This window comes from Tamandua tetradactyla, chromosome 8, assembly GCF_023851605.1.
Source record: "Tamandua tetradactyla isolate mTamTet1 chromosome 8, mTamTet1.pri, whole genome shotgun sequence".
Lineage (NCBI taxonomy): Eukaryota > Metazoa > Chordata > Mammalia > Pilosa > Myrmecophagidae > Tamandua > Tamandua tetradactyla.
Window position 1 is genome coordinate 92976712 of NC_135334.1, and position 19935 is coordinate 92996646.

At 46.7% G+C, this 19935-nt stretch overlaps 1 protein-coding gene across 2 annotated transcripts in view; it reads right to left on the reverse strand.

Annotated features, from left to right (window-relative positions):
* The window catches only part of ABCC8 (ATP binding cassette subfamily C member 8), an 82057-nt gene extending 66264 nt beyond the window's left edge, over positions 1–15793 (reverse strand). For both annotated transcript variants that reach the window (XM_077114138.1, XM_077114137.1), the window contains exons 1-3: positions 15646–15793; positions 14221–14362; positions 4615–4736 (exon numbers count right to left, since the gene is read on the reverse strand). In XM_077114138.1, coding sequence (XP_076970253.1) covers positions 4615–4736; positions 14221–14362; positions 15646–15793 — 412 coding nt within the window. The remainder of the gene's footprint in view (positions 1–4614; positions 4737–14220; positions 14363–15645) is intronic.
* Between the last annotated feature and the right edge of the window lie 4142 nt (positions 15794–19935).

Consider the following 19935-nt stretch of genomic DNA (forward strand, 5'->3'; position numbering starts at 1 on the left):
CATGCATGTGAGCCCTGTGCTATAATGACTTCCTCATGGAAATTTCCAAGCTGGGAAGATCTGCAAGGTTAGTCAATCCAGCTCTTTCATTTTTTTTCCTGTATCTGGATGTTATTATTTTTTATTATGAAATATAACATATTTGCAAAGAAAAAGCAATAATTTGCAAGGTACATTTCAACAAATAGTTACAGAATAGACCTCAGAGTTGTTATGGGTTACCATTCCACTATTTTAGATTTTTCCTTCTAGCTGCTCCAAAACACTGGAGGCTAAAAGAAATACCAATAGAGTGATTCATTTGTTATGTTATGTTAACTAGCAATAGAGTTAAATCCTATTTTCTCTGTTACAACTCCTCCCTCTCCTTTTTAAACCTATAGATTGACTATAGGGATCTTGGGCAATGCCCAGTCTAACTTTTACATGTTGAGAAGGGGTGTCAACAATGTGATAAGGGGATGTGATTAGTCGATCTTGGAGAGGCTAGTCCCTCTGGGTTTCAGGATTCATCTGGCCTAGGAACCCTCTAGAGGTTATAGGTTTCAGGAAAATAAACTCAGTGCCTGAAACTTTTATAGTCTCAGTTCGAACCCTAGGTCTTTTTAAGAGTCAACAGCAATGATGTTGGTTGGGGTTTGGCAAACCATGGCAATCAGCAATATCTAGCTGAAGCTTGCATAAGAGCAGCCTTCAGAATAGCTTGTCAACTCCATTTGAACTCCCTTAGCCACTGATGCCTTATTTGTTATACTTCTTTTTCCCCTTTTGTTCAGAAAGGCATTGTCGATCCCATGGTGCCAGGGCCAGACACATCCCTAGGAGTCATGTCCCACACTGCCAGGGAGACTTTCACCCTGGATGTCATGTCCCACGTAGGGAGGAGGGCAGTGATCTTCTTGCAGGGTTGGGCTTAGAGAGAAAGAGAGGCTACATCTGAGCAACCAAAGAGGTCTCCTGGAAGCAGCTCTTCAACCTCATTATAGGTAGTCTTAGCTTCTCCACCACAGGAACAAGTTTCATAAGAGCAAGTCTCAAAATCAAGGGCCTGGCCTACTTTCTTGGGAGTCCCCAATATTTGAGAGGGTACCAGAAGTTTCCCAGAAGGGAAGGTTCAATAGCTAAATTTTTTCCTTTGGTCCCTCAAGGCACTCTACCGAAACTTTTTTATTTTTTTCTACCAATACTTTTGATTTATCAGCCCACCATAGTCTGGGATGTATCTGGGTATTGCATTAAGCTATACAGAATTATAAGGCCTTGTTCCTGTTCTGGGCTCCAAGAGTTTGGGTTGAAATGAAAGTCCTTTCATTTTACAGATGAGAACTCTGAGGCTCAGAGAGAAGTGACCTATTCAATCTTGCAGCAAGCTAGTGACAGTGGGAAGGCAAGGGCCTGGGTCCCCAGACTTCCAATCCAGAGTCCATGAGTCCATGAGCCCACGACAGCATGCTGATGCTCCTCAGGGAGCCTGGGGTGGGGTGGGGGACAAAGACAGAGTGACAGTCACAGCCCTGTGAGGCAGTACAATATAGTGCTTAGAACCAGGCCCCTGCAGCCAGACACACCTGAGCTCAGATCCTGCCTCTGTGACTTAACAGTGAGGCAACGTGGGCAAATCATTGAACCTACTTAGGCCTCAGTTTCTTCATCCAAAAAATGGGGATGTAGATGTATGGAAATCAGTTAGCACAGTGATGCTTTTTGGACAGTAGCTATTACTATTTTTATTATCTACAGATCTCAGACTTGGGCAGGTAAACATCAGAAGCTATCAGTGGATTCTATCTATCTACCTATTGATCGATCATCAATACATCTATCAACCTATTGATCTATCATCTCGCTATATCCATGCTTGATTGAGAGAAGCGGTAAAAAGATAAGAAAATGGCCCAACACAAGAGCCATGGTAAGTTTAATGCTTTGAATTCCTATTACTTCCCCTACCTCACCCTCCTCCATCCTCTCCCTCTGTCCATATACCATCTATTATCCATTTTCCCTCTTATGTATCTTGAATTCACCCTTCTCTTTCCATCCTGATGGGACCACCTGAGTCTAGGTTGGGTCATTTCTCTTCTGACAACCTTCAGAGCCTTCTCTCTGGTTTCCACCACTTCCCCTCTCACCCCTCCTCCAATCTTTGCCTCCACAGAGCAATAAATATGATCATGCTTAAAACCTCTCAATGGCTTCGGTCCAGCTGCCATCTGCTCTCTGTACTCTAGCTACTCTGTTGTTCCTCCAGATTTTTTAATGAGCTCTGCTCCTCCTGCCCCAGGGCATTTGCAGATGTAATTCTCTCTCCCCATCCTTTAGTTCTAAGCTCAACATGACTTTCTCTTGGAACTTGTCCTTGACCTTATCTGGGTCCCAGGATCCTGGTTCTTTTGTGGGATAACATAAGCCATATCATGGTTTACCTTTCTGCAGGACTCCTAACCTACAATTAGACAACAGCCTCTCAGAAGGCTGTCTCTTCTTCCTACACCCACTGCCTAGAAGTTCTGGTCCACTGGAGACTCCTCACAGGGGTAAAAAATTTCCAACAAAGGGGAATGCAGAGAATTGGTCTTTATCCCTTAGAAAAGGACTGGTCCATTCATGTGCAGTAATTTGTGCTTTAAGGAGAGAACATTCTATATTTTTCAGGGGACAAGAAAATGAACTTGCTAGATGTCCAGGGAGGATATTCCCAGGGCACCAGCCGGTCAGCCCCTGGTGGTTAGTGAGGGGTCTCTGTGGATGAGGAGCCACTTGGAGTGGGCAGCTCTCTGAAGTCTTGATTTAATATTTCCCCCTCGCAACCTGCTCTCCCTGTCCCTTCCCCACACTCACATGGGGCACGGGGATCGCGTGGATAATCCCAATGGGGACCAGTCCCCACCTTACATGGGAGGGCAGCCTGCTGATTAGATTGGGAAACACCCTCTGTCGCCTCATGCTGCTGTGGTGTCACTGGTTTAACACAGAGAGTTCCAGACTCGAGATGTCACTGAGATGCCGTGACTCCTAAAAATCACAGCCTGACTTAATGACACCGTCTGAATGCAAAACACAGCCTACAGCCAGATGTCCAGCCCCGACCTCAGGCATGCAGATGGGGCAGAGCAGGGGCAGACCTGCCAACTGATACCTTTGGCCACAAGCCCGCAGTCTGAGGACCGGACACATGTGGGACCCTCGGACACGCAGTCTCAGGAAGGTTAAGGGCCGGCTGGGTGCCAGATTCTCTGGGATCTAAACCCGGATCTGCCCCTTGGCCAGCTGGGGGGATTCATGTAAGTTACTTAACCTCTGAGCCTCAGTGTTCTGATCTGCAAAGGGAAATAATAATGGTGTCTACCTCACAGGGCTGGTCTGAGCATTAAATGAGCGAATACACCCAAAATGTTCAGGACAGCACCTGGCACGTATGTGCTCAGTGAATATTTGCTGTTATTATTTTACTGCTCTGAGTTTCAGCGTCCACACCTGTAAAATAGGGATAGTATCATCACTAATAGGATGATTATGAGAATTAAATGAGACCATCTTTGCAGGTAGTTTAGCATAGAGCCTGGCACACAGGATAGTTATTGCTATTATTTCTGCCCGGGACCCAGCCCCACAGTGTCAGACGCTCTAAGTGGGCACTCCTTCTGCATCTCCTCTGACAGCTTTGTCCCCCTGATTCTTTCTAAACCTTGTCAAGCTACAGGTTCTCATCTTCGGGCCTCTCCCTTCTCTCCAGTCCTAAGCTTTAGAGGCACCTGTAAGCCCGTGACTGCTGAACGTCTTTCTCTAGCCCAGACCTCTCTCCTCAATGTCTGACTCATTTAGCCAACTGCCCACTTGACACCTGAGTTGGCTCAGTGACATTTCACATTCAACACACCCCAAGCTGAAAACTTGATTCTTCCCCATCCCTCCAAATCCTGCTCCTTCCACAGCCCTTGCCGTATGAATTATCAGCATCACCATTCACCCGGCCACTCAGGCCCAAAGCCCAGGAAGCTTCCTTGCGCCTCTCCTGGCCCCTGACTTCCTCTCCCACCCCTCTCCCCCTCACCCATTCCGCTTAGCCTCACTGGTCTCCAGGACAAGTCTGCATTTGCTATTCCCTTGCACAAAATACTCTCCCCAAATAACTGGGCACTCACTCTTACCAGAGACCTTTTCTGACTACTCTGTATAAAGAGCAACATCCTCATTTTCTACCCCTTATCCAGCTTTATTTTCCATAGCATCATTAGTACTGATTCTGTCTATATCTATTTATCTATCCCATCTATCTGTCCCATCCACCCATCTGCCCATCCATCGATGCTTCATCTATTATTTCTTTCTTTCTATCTATCTATCTATCTATCTATCTATCTATCTATCTATCTATCTATCTATCTATCTATCTATCTATCTATCTATCATCTATCCACCTGAGCTATCTTACCGTCATTCTTTATCTGGCTTATCCACCAGACTCTAAGCTCCATGAAGAGAAGGACTTCTTCTTCTCTTCTGAATCTCTAACACTCACAAGAATGCCTGGCACATAGTAGGGCTCCAGTAAACATTATCTGAAGGAATGAATGAAGGTACCTGCCCGTCTCTCCCGCGACCCCTCCCTACCGATCAGCAGCTTGGGGAAATTGGAGGTCTCGATGTTGTGATAGTAGACCACGGAGGTGACAGCAGCCATGAATGCCATCCCAGCCGGCATGTACAGGTGGAGATGACGGGATTCAGTCACCCTGAGACGGGGGCGAGAGAGAGAGACAGGTTGTGGATGCGCCAAGTACCCTGGAAAAGCAGCTCCATGCCACGTGCTTAGGGCTCAGCACGTAGTAGGCCCTCCAGATGCTCTACTCAATATGTTGGCAGCTCTGATCACAGCCCACCCCACAAATAGGCCCGTTAACCAAGGGACCCAGGAGTCCAGACAGCAATGCGACAAAGGCTCAGTGTGTAGGCTTTGAAATTCATGGCCCTCTCTCCTCGTTCATGCTTACAGGATGTGAGGTAGAGAAGCAGACCATGGCAGTCACAGCCTGGAACTACTTCTCTAGGAGTGAACACAGCCGGGTTCCTTTGTTCCTGGGCATCTCTTGGGCACTAAAAGGGACTGTACACCATTTAATCCAAACAGTGTAAGTCAGTACTGGCACCCCTCCCCAGGTGGTGTAATAATAATACTGAAGATAGTCAACATTTATTGAGCACTGTTCTAAGCCTTGTGTATTAACTCGTTTCATCTTCACAAAACTGCATGAGGTGGTTTATGGTTGAGGAAATTTAAGGTTGAGGAAACTAAAGCATGGAAAGGTTAAATAACATGCCCAAGCCACTGCTTTTGTCTCCTCCCTTGGGATGTGGGAGGGAAGCAGCCAACACCAGCTCACCCCTCCCCACTTTAACTCTAGGGTGCCTTTGGTGGGGGTGAGGGATGGGGGGTGGACTCTGGCCTGCTGATAAGGCCTATAGAGAACCAGAGCTCTCTCTCAGACCTCAGGCTTCCCCACGAGGGGAAAGAGGCTCACCTGACTTGGCTCTGATGTATCCTCCATGGTTCCCTCCTGCAGATAGTAAAAACTGCACTTCTCAGCCTGGTACCAAAGGACCAAATGATGTGGTCTCAAGCCACTTTTTCATCACTGTCCAGCCTGCTCTTTCTGCTGCAGCCATGTCAGGACCCTCTCCATTCCCAGAAGGCCTCATATAATCTCCTGCCTCAGTGACGCCCTTGTTTACACTGCCCCTTCTAACCAGAGTGCTAAGGGCTCCTGCTTTGAAGAAGGAGACAGTTTGGAGGGGCAGTCACACTCAGAGCTAACTGACAAGGCAGCTAGGGATGTGGTCCTTCAGATGGACAGATGGCTGTGGGAGCACAAAGTAGGGGTTAAGAAACCAAGGGAAGCTTCCCAGAGGAGGTGGCATCAGACTGGATCTTGAAGGATGAGAAGAAGTTCAACAGATAAGGAAAAGGGAGAGGAGGAGAGTCATGTTGGGAATCCAAGTAGTCTGGTGGGACCAGAAAGTAGTCATAGAGCCCATGTGGGCTGTACATCAAGTAGCATTCTCCCCTCCTTCCTTGCTAAGAGAACCACAACTTGCTCCAGCAGCAACACACTCAGTCCTAAGGAATGGCTCATGATCAACCCCTACAACCATGCAACCCAGTGCTAGCCTAGGAGACAGGAAGAAAAGTCTGCAGTGGATGATCTCCCTCAAAAGAAAGAGGTAAGTGAGGAACATGGCCCCATTGCCCTTGCCCCTTCCCGGGGAGCACGCAGGGCTGGGCAGCCATCTTGTGACCATGGGGAAGATATGGTGTCAGAGGATGGTGGGGTAGAAAGACAGGAAGAGGCTGAGTCCCTGGTAACATCACCGAGCCACCAATCCGAGAAAAGGTGACCGCCAGATTTCTTACATGAGGCCATGAATGCAGTACTCTTAAGCCTTGATTAGTGGATGCTCTGTTACTCTCAGCAAAAGGCCTTCAAACTGACAGAGGGGGGGCAGGGGGAGGTTGGGGAGCAGTTTAAGACTGGTGAGGACAGGGGGAGCAACCAGCCCAGCGTCCCCCAAATTCCTGCTTCTGTATTCCTGGAGACAATTCTGACAATCTCAGTCTTTTCTCACACCTTTTTGACATTTAAAACGTTATATCATATGTTTAAATAAACTCTCTTTTTTCCCAATAGGAAGTAGAAGTGGTAGACATTTTTTTTTTAATTTTAGCATATTTTACTTACCCCGGTAATCCAAATTATTTCAACACGTAATCAATACTATATGATTATTATTCAGTCATTTCACATTCCTTTTTTTAACGCTGTCTTCAAAATCCAGTGTGCATGTTACTGGCATTCATAGGACAATGGAAACTGCACATTAAACACGAGCGCCCTTACCTTTAGATGAGTGCTTTTGGCCCCTCTGTAAATGATACTATTAAAAAAATCCAGCTGTATATAATGGACAACTGACTGAACAACATAATCACCACAGTGCAGCTAGAATAGCGTTGTGGCTATAATTGTGCGTTTTTTATTGTCCTGTGTCAAATGTGTACATCTGTATAAAAAATAAACCATGAATGTTTCCAAGAAGAAACAATAAATAGCTAAGGGGCAACCTTTCAAAGGATAACAAATAATGGTTTAATTGGACAAACTTAAAATTAGCCTGGAGCGAAATCCTTTGTTATATTTTAGTGATCCACCAAGATGGAGAATGCAATATATAGTCAGATTATAACACCCTTGTCTACTTTAATGTTTCTGTCTGGTTACAAAACATTTTTTTAACTTCAATAAAAACATGCATCTTAAATGTGGGGGGAAAATGTACGCCTTACTTGTTATATAAGATTCTACAAAGGTTCCCTGCACTTAGGGTAACTTTCCAGAAACCTACAAAGTCCAGATGGGTCCCTGGACCAGATAAGTCCTGAAACGCAGAGGGCCCAGCCTCTCCAGGATACCAGCTGGTTCCATCCCCCTATCCCATATTATCAACATCCCCTTCCAACATAAAAAAGCTGCAAAGGACATAGCTCAAATACCCCTAAAGAGTGGGAGAAAGATCAAAGGTGATGGTGGAGTTATACAGAGAAGGTAGGGTTTAACAAATAAATATGATTGCTGAATCATTAAATTGGTATTTCTTTTAATCTCCAGTATCTTAGAGCAGCTAGAGATAAAAACCTAAAATTGTGGAATCGTAACCCATACCAAACTCTGAAATCTGTTCTACAACTAATTGTTGCGATGTGCCTTGAAATTAATTGTTTTTTGTATCTATGTTATTTTTCACAAAAGAGAAAAAAAAAGAGAGAATGTAAAAAAAAAAAAAAAAAAAGAAATATTTAGATATTACCCAGAGCAAACAAATATGAGTCCAAAAGATTATGTTGGATATTTTCTGTGCATCATATTTAACTGTAAGAGAAAGGAGAAAACATTAAACGTCTCTGTGCATCATATTTAACTGTAAGAGAAAGGAGAAATATTAAATCTCAAGAGATATGAGTTGAATTTCAATTATTTTAGTTATCCTACTATTGAATGCAGAATACAAAATTTGTACAGCTCTGTTTAAGAGTGATCAGCTGCAGACCCTTGTTGGAGTTAAAAATAAGCACACTCCTGAGAATCATTTCAGGTAAGACAACAAGTTTGCAATATATATTCGAGGTAGGACCTATCTCCCTGAAAATAATTTTGTTCTGTGTAGATTCCAGAAACTTATTTTTAATATATTTGCATGTATTCGGCCATACCTCTTCTCTAAGTTGAACACTGACACAGGCTTCGTTTATTTTTATTTGTTAAAAGGTTATCCATCTAGGTACATGTTAGTGGTGTCCTGTCCATTTTCAACGATTGCTCTGAATTACTTATTTATATCTTCTGTGTGTAACCATGCCATTTAATGTCAGCACTCTTTTATTTTTGATCATTTTAAAGACATTTTGAAATCATGTTTAGGATGATGGCATGTTTGATTTGTTAAAATGTTACTTATAAGGACATTTGACCTTCTTTCTAACTATTTGTTCAGTTTTAACTTTATGGTACAGAGTGTGCTATAAAAATTTGTTGAGGAATACCTGGAATGAGTAGAAAATCACTTTGTGAATATTTCTGAGATGTTGGGAAATAAAATATATTTCTTAGACCAAAAAAAAAAAAAAAAAAACAAAAAAGCAAGGGCATAGACAAAATCTTAAATTAAGGCAGAGGAAACAAAATAGACAATAATCTAGAAAGCTCAGAATGCTACCATTTTTTGAAGAGAATACTCATAAATAGCATTTCTAAAAGTTTAATGGAAAGATAACTTTTTTGGAGCTTAAGAGCATAATTAACTATGAACTGAAGTCTCAGAAAGTGATATAAATCACTCCGATACTTTGAGAGTCACAGATTGTACTGTATCCTGTGGATTCTGATGTCCAAGAAATAGTTTTAATAGAGAGAATTAAATCTTTTGATCAAAAGAGAAATTTAAGCTTCATGGGTGTTATATGAAAGACATCTAATTTTATGCATTTCTATTTTTTTAAATTTTACTCTGTGATGTTTATATTAGATATATTGCAGCTCCTTAGTCTCAAAAATGACCTCTCGTTAAAGTTAAAGCATAATTAAAGCTGTTAAAAAAATGCTGTGAGTTTAAATAAATTCTTTTTTTCCCAATAGAAAGTAGAAGTGACAAACATTTTTTTTAATTTTAGCATATTTTATTTATCCCAGTATATCCAAAATATTATTTCAACATGTAATCAATATTATATAATTATTATTGAGTCATTTTACATTTACATTCCTTTTTTCATTCTGTCTTTATAATCCAGTGCGGTGCGATGGTGGCTTAGTGGCAGAATTCTCACCTGCCATGCCGGAGACCCGGGTTCGATTCCTGATGCCTGCCCATGCAAAAAAAATTCAGTGTGCACGTGTCCTGCACGTGTCTTAAGGGATATGCAGCAAAATGGCTATAGTAGCACACAGCAGAGCTTTAGACCAAAAATGCCCCCTCATGTTTTGGAGAATTCCTATAAATGAATACTGAGTCAAATACACTGAATCTGAAAGAAACTAAGTAAAAGTTTTATCTACAGGCTTTATCCACAGTATCTAAAATGGGAACACATTTTAGTTATATATATTTTTAAGTCTGCTTCACTCGTTATATAAGATTCTACAAAGGTTCCAGGCATTAGGGTAACTTTCCAGAAACCTACAACCTTCAGATGGGTCCCTGGACCAGATAAGTCCTGAAATGCAGACGGTCCAGCCTCTCCAGAAAATCAACTAGTTCCATCTCCCCCCCCTCATTATCAACAGCCCCTTCCAACATGAAAAAGCCAGAATTGGGCATAGTCCAAATACCCTAGAAAGTGAAAGAAGGATCAAAGATGGAAAGATCAAGGATGGAGAAAGTAGAGTTTCACAAATGAGTATGATTGCTGAATCATTATATTGATATTTCTTTTAGTCTCCAGCACCTTAGAGTAGCTAGAAGTAGAAATGTAAAATTGTGGAATTGTAACCCATACCAAACTCTGAAGTTTGTTCCAGAACTAATTGCTATGATGTACTTTGAAATTAATTGCTTTTTGTATACATGTTATTTTTCACACACACACACACAAAAGGGGGACGGGGTGTAAGAGTAGTTCACTGGTAGAATTCTCTCCTGCCACGCAGGAGACCCAGGTTCGATTCCTGGCCAAATAAACAAATACTTCCCAAATAAACAAACAGGCAAAAAATTCAACAAATGGTGCTGCAATAACAGGATACTCATGGAGAATTACGAAAAGTGACCCCACCATACAGCATACAAAACTAACAAAGTAGATTGTGATGATAAGTGCACAGCTATATGATGATATTGTGAACCACTGATTGTACACTTTGGATGCTTACATGGTATGGGAACATATAATACACATCAATAAAAATTTTAAAAATATTTAAAAAGTCTGCCTTACTATTTATATTGCATTAGTTGCTCTATGCTTTGGTTGATCTGAATTCAGAGCATCACATACAGAAAGAATACCCAAAGGGAGACAGGAAGACCTACAGGTTTGAGGCCTTAATTAATACCTAAATGAAGCTTATCCCAAACTGAACTCAAGTTCAAAAATCACTGAGTTTGGAAAACAGTGCTCACTCCTGCCTGCCCTCCCCATCCTGACTTCCAGTGAGGTCTCAAACCTAGGCCAGGGTGGACTAAGGGTGCCAAAGGGTCAGGATGTGACTTTTCTTCCCGTTTGCCCCTTTCCATGCCTTTCCTTGATGTTTTCCTACTCAGGGATGTGGGCTCACAGATGGAAGTCAGCAAAGCTCAGGTGAAAAGTGCCCAATGTGGGCACCTGCCCCTTGGGGAGGACACAGCCATTTGCACCTGAGCTGGAGAGGTTTGGGGTATAGGTGCAACCCTACACAGGGCAGGCTGCTGGGCAGCAGGCAGGAGGGATGCCCTGACCTTATTCATTCCAGTTCCCTGAGTGCTGGGATTAGGCCATCACACGGCTTTTCCTCTGCCCGGGGCTCTGCCACTCCACACTCTGCCTGGGTGCTAATTTCACCCTCCACGGCTCCCGGAAGCAGGTGAGGTAGGGAGGCTGCTGCTCTTTCACAGGTGAAGAAAGTGAGGCCCACAGAGGCCAGATGGCATGTTTAAGGTCCCACAGCTAGTACATAGCAGAAGTGATTAGAGATGCAGGCTGTTTTCCTCTCTGCCGCCCTGGCTAATTATAACCTGGTACATATTTGCAGTCTGAGGGCCCATAAGGCATTTTCCCCTTCTCTAGCATTTGTGCTGAGGGTTTTTTTTTTTTTTAATTTTTATTGATAAAACAACATACAAGCACATACATTCTTAACATACAAACAATCCATACATGGTGTACAATCAATGACTCACAATATCATCACATAGTTGTATGTTCATCACCATGATCGTTTTTTAGAACATCTGCATCACTCCAGAAAAAATAAATAAAAAGATAAAAGAAAAAACTCATACATACCATACCTCTTACCCCTCCCTCTCATTGACCACTAGTATTTCCATCAACCCTATATATTTTTAATTTTAACATTTGTTCCCCCTATATTTATTTTTATCCATATGTTTTACTCATTTGTCCATACTGTAGATAAAGGAGCATCAGACACAGGTTTTCACAATCACACAGTCACATTGCGAAAGCTATACCATTATACAATCATCATCAAGAAACATGGCTACTGGAACACAGCTCTACAGTTTCAGGCACTTGCCTCTAGCCTAATATGCTTTAAACTAAGAAGGAGATACCTATGTAATGCGTAAGAATAACCTCCAGGATAACCTCTCAACTCTGTTTGAAATCTCTCAACCACTGTCACTTTATTTTGTCTCATTTCTCTCTTCCCCCTTTTGGTCGAGAAGGTTTTCTCAATCCCTTCATGCTGAGTCCCAGCTCGTTCTAGGACTTGTGTCCCACGTTGCCAGAGAGGTTTACACCCCTGGGAGTCATGTCCCACATGGGGGGGGGGGGGAAGGGCAGTGAGTTTGCTTGCCATGTTGGCTGAGAGAGAAATAGGCCACATCTGAGCAACAAAAGAGGTTCTCTGGGGGTGACTCCTAGGCCTAATTTTAAGTAGGCTTAGTCTATCCTTTGTGGGGATAAGTTTCACACAAACAAACCCCAAGATTGAGGGTTTGGCCTATTGATTTGGCTGTCCCCACTGCTTGCGAGAATATCAGGAATTCTCCAAATGGGGAAGTTGAATTTTCCCCCTTTCTCACTGTTCCCCAAAGGGGACTTTGCAAATACTTTTTTATTCACTGTTCAAATCACTCTGGGATTTATCGGTGCATCACTCTGAACAAATCTACAAAATCTCACGCCCTATTCAAGGTTCCATCACTTAGTGTTCAATTAAACTGTCCATATAAGTTATGTTAGGAAATGAACTAGTCAAAATATAAATTTCGTACCAAATAAACATTTTTTTGCTTTATAAGTTAAAGTTTTAAAATATGAATTACCATCTATTTTCAACACCCTGCACTACTGACATTCCTTTGTTCTTCCACATGCAAAAATATTTTTAAATTTGTACATGTAGTCACTATCATTGCACACTCTAGGCATTTGGAGGGTTTTTTGAAGGGAATGGGGGAATGGGAGGCAGACATCACCTGTTAATTATGTGACAGTATGTCCTCTGGCCTCCTTGCCGGTCAGGGGGACTTTGATAATCAAGGCAAGCTGTTCTCACCGAGATTACCACTGAAGCCAGGAGGCAGGAACACTGGGGATGGGTGGGGTGGGGTGGGGGTGGCTGCAGGAGTCAGGGCTGGCAGGGGTGCAGCCTTGGCATAGTCTGATTCCACCTCTGAGGGGTTGAACCTTGGATACTCAAGCCATATGTCCAAGTGCCTCTCCATCCCACCTTCACCCAGGCAGTCACTGAGCCTTGCAGACTCCTCCTCAGTGAGATGGCTGCCCCACTGCTGACACGTCATTTCTATCTTCATGTATCTCTCACCTAGACTACTGCTATCACTTCCTAAGTGATGTTTCTACCTCCAGCCTCTCCCTGCCTCTAACCTGCCCTGGACTCACCCAGCTCAGGTTCTCCCCTAAAACTGCCAGGAAAGCTGACTGCTTCTCTCCTCTGCTCCAAACCCCTGAACTGCTAACCAATTTCAACCCAAACACACAGTTCGGCATTCTGGCCCTCCCTGAGGTGCCCCTAATCTGATTTCCAAGCCTTAGCTTCCAGCACTCCCCTGCATGTGTTTTATGCTCTGCCAGGCTGCACTGTTCCCCACCCCCCACCCCCTCCCTGCTTTTCTCAGCACCTTAGTTCCTCCCGGGGCAGTGCCACTGGCCCCTCCCTCTTGTTAACACCTCTCCCTGTGAAAACCCTTGTCATCCACCCAGGCTCAGCTCAGAAGCCTGCCTCAGCCAAGAAGACCTGCCCAACCTCCTAAGCAGAACCCATCCCCTCATCCTCTCCTCCCAGATGACTTAATTCATTATATTTCCTGTATTCTCTTAAGGACTCGGTCCTACTTACTGAGCTTTGTCATGTGCCAGACATTCTGAATACAAAGATGAACAAGACCCAGATTCCAGCTCTGAGGTGCTGACTCGGGGGGAGATGGTTTTGCCACTAGATTTTAACAATGGGATCTGGCAATAGCAGAGGTGTGAGGGGGTGCTGCGAGGCCCAGAGAAAGCTGGGCGTGAGGAGAAGCCTTTTGGGAAAGCGGCTACAGACAGGTGGGCTGACTGTGAGGACCCTGGAGGCCAGGCTGAGCAGCTGGGATGACATCTGCAAATAGCTGGGAACCAAGGAGGAGCTTTAAGCAAGAGTGAGTGAAAGCTTAGATTGCTGTTTTATGTCTGTTTGTTTTTTTTCAAGAAGGTAACTCCAGCTGCAGGTGCAAGAGGCCTAGCATCCTCCCAGGATTTGGGACATTCTAATATTCTAGGAATATTTCGGTGGACCTTGGCATGCAGCATGCCCCCCTAGGTCTCACTTGTTTCCCTGTAGCCAGTGCACGGCACAGAGCCTGGCACACAAGAGAAGCCGGGTAATAGCTGCTGGTTTGATCGGCAGGTGATGCTGGCTCATAAAACCGTGATGAGCTGGGCTCTCCCTGGGTCATTCAAGAAGCCCCCAGGGGCGGAGCCACACTCCCCAGGCTGCCACTCACCCGTCGGACAGGACGCCCTCTGCGATCTCACACACCAGAACAAAGAGCAGCACGAAGGTCAGGACCCAGCGCAGGTTGTGCCCGGGGAAGTGCAGCCACGTGCTGTGGTGGATGTGCACCTTGGAGCTCTGACTGCCCCATCCTGCAGAAAGACACGGCAAGAGGCCAGGGGGCTGGCCCACCTGGAGGACGGTGCGTGGACCCCAGGAGGGACCCGCTGTGCACTGAGTCCACCGAGGGCGATGGGCAGCATGCACATTCGTACACCCGTGAATGAGGATGGCTAAGTCAAGTGTACATGAACGATAAACCATATATGCAGGAACCCCATTTTATATGCTGGCTTCTCATGTGACAAATCAGCAGATAAGAAAGCCATTTGGTTGAGAACAGAAGTGTAAAGGCGAGTACAGTTGTTGACACACTATGATCATGTCACATATGCTTCCTTCCTATTTCTGTCTAGTTATTTGTCTTTGTCAATAACTAGCAACCATTTGCTTCTGTAGCACTCTCCTCTTTTAAATTTAATTTTGTGACAATCTTCCTTTTCCTCCCAAAAGCTGTATATGAATTTAAAGGTTCTTCTTTTTTCATAATTAAAGTAAATCAACACATTTTGGGGGAATTAGGGGTCACCCTGGGATTTGACAGAGCTGGCGGGCTTGGGGAATTTGAGATCTTGAAGTACAACAAAGGGGACCCTACTTCGGAGGCGCGCACAGTTGTCTTGGCAGCGGCGCCCAACTTTGCAGGTGGCTTTCGAGCCGCCAGGGTCCCTGCGCCCGCGAGTCGGGGCTGCCAAGCTGTGCGCCCCCGAGACGCGTCCGAGTTGGGCGGCAGCAGAAGGGGACCCAAGTCCCTGGCTCCCGCCTCTCCTCGCCCAGAACGCGCGGGACCCCGGAGTGTCAGAGGACAAACTGCCAGTTGTCTGGCTCAGTCCCGGGAAAGCCAGGGTTTGCACGGCCTTCATCCCGGCTTCCGAGGCGCAGGATACCCGCCTCCCTGGGCCCAGCTGCGGCCGGCAAGGAGGGTGCCTTGGGGGAGGGGTGACCATGGCTCACTGCCTAGAGCCACCGAGGGGCGGCGCGGCCCCCTTCCCCACCTTCCCAGCGCGTGCCGGGACCTCCGCTTCCCCCCGACCCCGCCACCTTCCCATCTCAACTCTCCGGGGCGAAACTTGGGGGTCAGGGACGTCCGCAGCGATCGGAGGCCCCTCAGGAGGCGCTGGGGTTGGGGCCTGCCAGGGGAGCGAGGGGATGAGCGGGTGTGCGAGGGCGGGGGATCCCGGGACCCCGGGAGAAAAGCGAGCGGCGGGCAGCGGGGTGCGGAGGGGATGCCGAGTGGCGCGGCGCGCGGAGCCGCCTCCTCCACCCCCGCCTCCCCCCGGCCCTCCTCCGCTCCGCTCCTCCCGGGCGAGCTCACCGATGAAAAGGATGGGGAAGGTGATGAAGAGCAGGAAGACGTGCGGTACCACGTTGAGCGCGTCCACGAAGCAGCCGTTGTTGAGGACGCCCTGGTCCACCCGGTAGGCGGCCGAGTGGTTCTCGCTGCCGCAGAAGGCCAAGGGCATGGCGGCGCGGGCGCGGGCGCGGGCGCGGGCTCCGGCTGGCTCCGTGCGCCTCCCGCGCCTCTGTCCCTCGTCGCTCAGCTACCCGGCCGGGGCAGTCGGGCCCCCGCCCCACCCCCCGCGGGCCCCGCCCCGCAGGCCCTCCCTCTCCCCGCCCCGCTCCACTACCTGCGGGGCCCCGGGGCGGGGGGCGGGGCGGCGGGGAGCCGGACCCGCCCAGCCATGCGGGGACCCGCGTTCCAGCTGCTGCTTTCCGCGCGCGGAGATGAGTGCGGGGACGCTTTCCGAGTGGCCGCTAAGCGCGTGCGCTGGGGGAGGGAGGAGGCCAGGCTAGGTGGGTGGTGGGTGGGCACGCCCCAGTCTGGGTGGGAGGATGGGGGCCGCGGAGAGGGAAGAAGGAGTGCGAACTTCGAATGGGCAGGTTCGAGGTCCCGAGTGTGAGGTCTGGGCGTGGCGCGCGAGGATGTAGGGTGGGAGATCCTGGTGGGGGCTGAACGGCACAACCCCCCACCCCATCTGCACAGAAAAGCAGTGGAGAACGTTATCTGGTGAGCACTAGGGCTATTTTCAAAAGTAGTCCCAGTAAAAAGGGCCTTAGTGGGAAAACTGGTGAAATAAAGTCTTGAATTTAGTGATTAGGAATGCATTAAAGTTGGTTTTTTTAGTTTTGGCAAAAGTATCGTGGTAATGTACGATGTTAACATTAGGAAAAAACTGGGTGAGATGGGAACTCAATGGACTATTCTTTGCAACTTTTCTGTAAATGTAAGATTAATCTAAAATAAAAATTTATTTAAAAAAAATATTGTGGTCCCAGGTGGGCAGGGGCATTCTAGACGCTTTCACTAAAGGACCTCCCCACACCCCTGCTAATTGCAGATTATAATTTCTCCCGTTTTTTTCTGGAGAGGAAACTGAGGCTCAGGGAGGTTACAAGACCAACCCAACGTCTCACTGCTAGAGAGTGGGGAAGCAGAATCTGAACCCAGTTCTTCAGATTCCCCATCCCATCTCCATATCCTGTTTCCAATTTGCCAGAACTCTGCAACAACCCTCAGGCAGACGGGTAGAATGGTTCCGGCCCCAGGCTTAAAGAGAGGTGTTCTGGGAATCCGAATAAGATGTATGGTGAAAGCAGCAGTGGGGAGGGGCTTGAAAAGGGGATGCCGTCTTAAACTCTACCCCAGCACCTGACTCCAAACCAGCTTAAGAGGTGCAAGGACCTCAAGAAATTGTAAAGATAATGTTATGCTTTCTTACACTTTCTGGAGAGATTCTCATGGAGTCTGTGGCTCAAAGTTTTTGTCCTTTGAAGAAAGAAAAGAAAATGAGATTTTAGGTAAGATATAAGAAAAGCTTTCTGAGTTTGGGGCATGGAGCTTGTTCTGAGGCCCCCAGCCCTTCCTGGAGGCTGTCAGGGCAAGGACTCTTCTCTACCCAGAGCCCTGGAGAGGCAAGAGCAGAACCAGGCACCAGGGCAGGGGGTGGGGTGGGGAGGGGGGTGTTGGGTGAACAGCCTGGGGCGGGGGCGGGGGGAAGCAGGAGCTCAGGGTCTCAAAGCCTTGGACCATCTCTGACTTCAGGAAATCTCCCTGAAGCTGAAAGATGTTTCCTGCAGCATCAGCCAAAATAGTGGCAACGGATTTCCAGCACCAGGGGCAGAAGTTAGTTTTTACCTGGGTGAATGCTGCTGCTGAAATGGTGTAGCTTTGTCGACAGAGCCAAGTGGTAAAAAGCTTGTGAGATAATGTCAGGTGAAAAAGCAGGAAATAAGATGGAGTGTTTCCTACGATTAAACCATATTAAATATGTATGTTTGAATGCAAACCTGCAGGGGAAGCCCACACTTGGAAATGGCTGTTGCCTTAAGGAAGTGCCCATTATGAAGTTATTGCTGGGGTTATGGTTGTTATCATCAGCCCCTTTCTTGAAAAAAATGACAGATGAGGTTCAAAGAGAGAAGATAATTGTCCATGATCACCCAGCAGGAGTGCTTCTTTTAGTTGTTTTCTTCCCCCCACATTTTCTGCAGTGTTATTTTTTGTAGTTACCATTTCAGTTTTTCACACTCCCGGCAATGCTATTTTTCTTTTCAGTGATAATAATAGACATATTTTTAAAGAACAAGGTCCTGGCTTCATTTCTCCTGGTGTGTGATTTTGCTCAAGTCAGCATTCCAGGCTTCAGTTTCCTCATTTCTAAACAAAGAAAATAGAAATACTGACCCCAGAAGAGTAGACTGAGATCGTGAGTGTGACTGTGCTTTGTAAGCCAGCGGCAGGGTACAGGCTTCTTCTCTCCCTGGATGCCCACACATGGGAGCCCCTCAATCAATGGGGATTATATAGTGGCCTCTCCCTTCTTTGGCACCCAGCTCATAGGGTGCAGACTCCACACTCTTGCCTCTTCTGGGCCATTTGAAATAAGCAAACGAAAAGCTCAGTCCAGCTGTACCCAAGCATAGAGGACTCTTCCGGGAGATGACCTGGGACTCAGAGAGCCTGGAGTTAGATCTGGAGACTCAGAACCTACCTTTGCCATCTGCGGCACAAACGTTCTGTGTGACTGTGGGCAAACCCCACCCTTCCCTGGACCTAGCTGCACAAAATTGGACCCATTACACCATGTGGGTGTGAGGGTTACTTAAAAAGTGTCACATCAGGTGCACAAAGAGGCATGAAAGGAGTTTTGCAGCAGCATGGGTTGTAATCTTGGAAACAATCCAAAGACCTGTTAATAGAGAACTGGTTAAAACAAAACCAAACACAAACAAACGAACATCATGGCATTATCCATACTGTGGAATTCTGAGAAGCGAAACAGAGAATAAAGTGGGATTTACACCCTGACGTGGAAAGACGGCCGACATATACGTGTGGAGCAATGTATGCTGCATGAAATCATTTGTCTCTGCAACAAGAGCTAGAGGCTATGAGGCTTCCCAGCCTCCAACAATGCCATCCTGCTGCTGGTGGCGGGGCTGGGAGAAGAGCAGGCACAGGGGAGTTGCTCAGAGCCTGGATTCCCCCCTTTGAGGATTCGCCGCCATCCGAGAAAACCTGGACTGGGTTTCCGAGACCTGGAATTTCACTCTTGGAGACCAACTGGTGTGTGAGAACTCAGGATGGGCCCCTCCCCAGCCTGGACTGGGCAGGGGGTGGGACAGAACTTCGGTTGTCTCTCCCAGCTCGCCTGTTGCTTGGGACCTAGTATCAAGCTGACACAGGTGTGACAATGGCCTTGGCAGAGGGACGCGTCACAATGCCAATGATGTTATAACGGAGTGGGTAATATGTCAATAAATTATTAACCTTTTCAAAAACTCCCAATAAGGGTCTGATTAAAAAGAAACAAAAACCATATGGGACTGGTTAAAAAACAAAAACCAAATACCCCCCCCCACACACACACACACACACATATAAACAGCATTACCCATTATGGAATATTGTGTGGCAAGTGCAGATAACATAGTAAGGTTACATGTACCAACATAGAAAGATGCTTCCTTTTCCCTCCCGTTCCAGAAGGCAACTGTGAGGCTGTGGCCAGGTGGAAAGCAGGCAGATGGTGTTTCAAAGCCTATGTCCACAGGGGAACTTAGAAGGCTACAGAATCGGTTAAACAGAGAGGATTGGAGTATAGAAAAAATGTCTTGGCTGGAACCTGGGAGGAGGAAGGGATTTCTCCTCCTATCTCCAACCTGCCCCACAGTCAGAAGAAGGGAGGAGGGAAAGAAGTTCTGGGGGGGGGGGGGGGGGTGGCCAGTGGTATCCTCCCGCTGTGGGGGTGGGGAGCAGCAGCCAGTATCCAGAAAGGAAAAGGCTGTGGGTGTGTGTCAGCAGGTCCACGCAAGGGCTGCCCCAGGCGGGGGACCCCCACCATAAGCTGCCTGGGGGAAGACGTGGGACGGAGATGGACCTTCCCCAGTCTCTTGGCCCCTCATGCGCCTCAGTTGACACAACTGAGAAAGTGGAGAAGGAACTCCTAGAAAGTCAGAGGTTAACATTTTCCACCAGCCTGGTGGGAGGGGGGCTTGAAATAGGAATTTAAATTCTCATTCTTGCCCACTTAAGTTTTGGTCTGAGATCACACTCTTTATATGGCATAACCTAGGTATGACCTGGTGCTCTGTACTCACCTGA